General features: G+C 36.8%; 1 protein-coding gene across 1 annotated transcript in view; it reads left to right on the plus strand.

Moving 5' to 3' along the window:
• Positions 1-2,281, plus strand: part of LOC107706934 (aminopeptidase Ey-like) — a 10,752-nt gene extending 8,471 nt beyond the window's left edge. Inside the window, exons 7-12 of the mRNA XM_016510788.1 lie at positions 806-949; positions 1,044-1,109; positions 1,213-1,278; positions 1,382-1,557; positions 1,638-1,845; positions 2,222-2,281. Coding sequence (XP_016366274.1) covers positions 806-949; positions 1,044-1,109; positions 1,213-1,278; positions 1,382-1,557; positions 1,638-1,845; positions 2,222-2,281 — 720 coding nt within the window. The remainder of the gene's footprint in view (positions 1-805; positions 950-1,043; positions 1,110-1,212; positions 1,279-1,381; positions 1,558-1,637; positions 1,846-2,221) is intronic.
• The last annotated feature ends 468 nt before the right edge of the window (positions 2,282-2,749 follow it).

A 2,749-nucleotide genomic window follows, 5' to 3' on the forward strand; every position in this document is an offset into this window, starting at 1 on the left:
CTTCAATAAAAAGGAAATTGAGTAAAACGGTGTAAAAGGTGTGTGGATGTGGATTAGTAATCTGGCCCCTTGGTATAAAGGAGAAAAAATGCTGGCCCTCGTCACTATCAAAGTTGCCCATCCCTGGTCTAGAGTCTAGAATATTAGCTATATTCTGTACGTTTAACTCGTGTACGATAATTTTCTTCCAAATACGATAATTTTGAGCATCTGGTACGATACTTGGACATTTCCAATCTGGCAACACTGCGTCCCACTGCGATTGGTCGTTTTCCGTTGCTTTCCATCCAGGTGACCAGTGAACGCCGACGCTTTCCCGTGTTTGTTATGGTTTTTAACCTACAGTGCAATGGTGTTTAATCTGATTTTAGTGCAGTTTAGCGTCATTCGCCCTGAACCGATTGAGTATCGCGTTAAAAATAGTTACTTCACGTTTCTATTCTATGCCTGCTTGATTTCCAACGAAAAACGTCCTCTACTTGCGCCCCAATAAATCATGCAGACGAGGCTTGGTAAAGTTCCGTGAAGTTGTTTCATTCGTGAACAGTGCACTCAAAATAGTAAGATTTCTTCATTTGCTAGCTAATTATTTACGTCTTTTTTAACGCCAGACCCACTGCTACTAGGCAACCGTAACGTAACGTAACGTAACGTAACTTAATTAATATTCATGAGCAAAGTGAAGCCGTTACCGGATACAGACTACAAAAAAGTAATCTATATCAAGTACATTGCTATTATATCATTTTTTTAAGTATTATGAATATATTAAAGTGAGGGGTTCACTGTCTTTTCTCTCCTGAAGAAAGATCTGATGGTGCAGCAACAGGTTCAGAGGGCGTTTGTCGTTGACGCTCTTGTTTCCTCCCACCCGCTTTCTTCACGAGAGCATGAAGTCATCACACCGGATCAAATCGATCAGTTATTTGATACCATCACGTATAGCAAGGTTTTCATCATGTGCCAAAAACAACTTGGAATAACACTGTTAAGCAGTGTCGTATTGCAGTGTTTTAGTTAATGCTAAATTGTTGTCATTTCAGGGGGCTGCAATACTGAGAATGCTGTCTGAGTTTCTGACAGAGTCTGTCTTTGCTAATGGACTTCATGTATGTCTGAAGAGTTTGAGGTTTTAAAAGTATTTTATGATGCATTAATGTGACTTTTAGAGTGACTTTTTCTCAGACTAACACCCGTGCATTATTTCCACAGAACTATTTGCACGAGTATGCATACAGCAACACTGTGTACACAGATCTTTGGAAAAAACTGCAGGAAGTAAGTTACAAAATTGATGCAATGGAATCCTTAAATATTAGTGTAAGCGTGTTTGTCTTTTCAACCATACTTTTCATTATGTTTCATTATAAATCTTTTTCAGGTTGTAGACGCAGATTCAAGCATCCAGCTCCCAGCCTCAATAAATGAAATTATGAATCGCTGGATTCTTCAGATGGGTTTTCCTGTAGTAACTATTGACACTCGAACAGGAAGTATCACTCAGCAGCACTTCCTGATACACCCAGAGGCAGTAGTGGACAAGCCATCTGACTACAAGTATGTTTAAACTGACAAATGTGCCAACAGAGTCCTGTCCTTTTAAAGTATACTGTGTGTATGTTCAAAAATGATTGCAGTTATGAATGGTTTGTGCCAATCACATGGATGAAGAGTGGCAGTAACATGCGCCAGCACTGGCTGCTTACTAAAACAGCTTCATATGAGCCCATGAAGACTGATACTGACTGGTTATTGGCCAACCTGAATGTCACGGGATACTACAGGGTTAATTATGATCCCCAGAACTGGGAACGTCTCCTCACACAACTGAATTCAGATCATAAAGTAGGCATCTCATTATCTTTAAATTAATTAAAAACATTAAGCATCAAAGTAGCATACCTGAATAAAATCCAAATTTAGCAAAACTGTAACAAAATTGTATGGTTATATAGTATTAAATATAGTAGTGAACAACATTTGAAGTTGATCAAAAATGGTTTTAGAACAACTTTGATGAAAGGTTTTGATCTACTTCAAATGTTGACTAGTGCTAGTGCATTACAATCTTTATAATATATATTGTTCTGCTGTATAATTTTGTAGTTCTGAATTGTTTTAATATATAATTATAAATGATATTTACTAGTAACTTGATATAATATACATATAATAAATAATAACATAATATAACATTTGATTTTACCCTCTTTTCGCATAGGTAATTCCAGTTCTTAATAGGGGCCAGATAATCGATGATGCATTTAATTTGGCAAGGTAAGCTCTCTGCTGCAAAGATATTTCATCAATGGACAATTCCTCAGGGCATCAATTTCATCAAAAAATTATCTTTCTGTAAATAATAAAATAATTGAAAATCTGAATCTGATTATTCATAGGGCAGAGATAATCAACATAACCTTGGCTCTGAGAACAACCAAGTATCTCTACGAGGAGAAGGAGTACATACCGTGGGAATCTGCCATAAGAAATTTGGAGTACTTTTTCCTCATGTTTGACCGAACAGAAGTCTATGGACCTTTGCAGGTATGTTTGTTACATATTATGCACATATATGCAGCTTTACATAAAAAAATTCAGTACACAGAGAATGCTTATTCAGAACGTATTAGACACTTATTTGATCATTTATCAATTTCTTTAAACCACTCCAGACTTACCTGCGGAGAAAGGCGCAACCTCTTTTTGACCACTTCAAAGTTTTCACATCAAACTGGACTCAGAAACC

Source organism: Sinocyclocheilus rhinocerous, unplaced genomic scaffold, assembly GCF_001515625.1.
Source record: "Sinocyclocheilus rhinocerous isolate Xijiao unplaced genomic scaffold, SAMN03320098_v1.1 scaffold265, whole genome shotgun sequence".
NCBI classification, from domain to species: Eukaryota; Metazoa; Chordata; class Actinopteri; order Cypriniformes; family Cyprinidae; genus Sinocyclocheilus; species Sinocyclocheilus rhinocerous.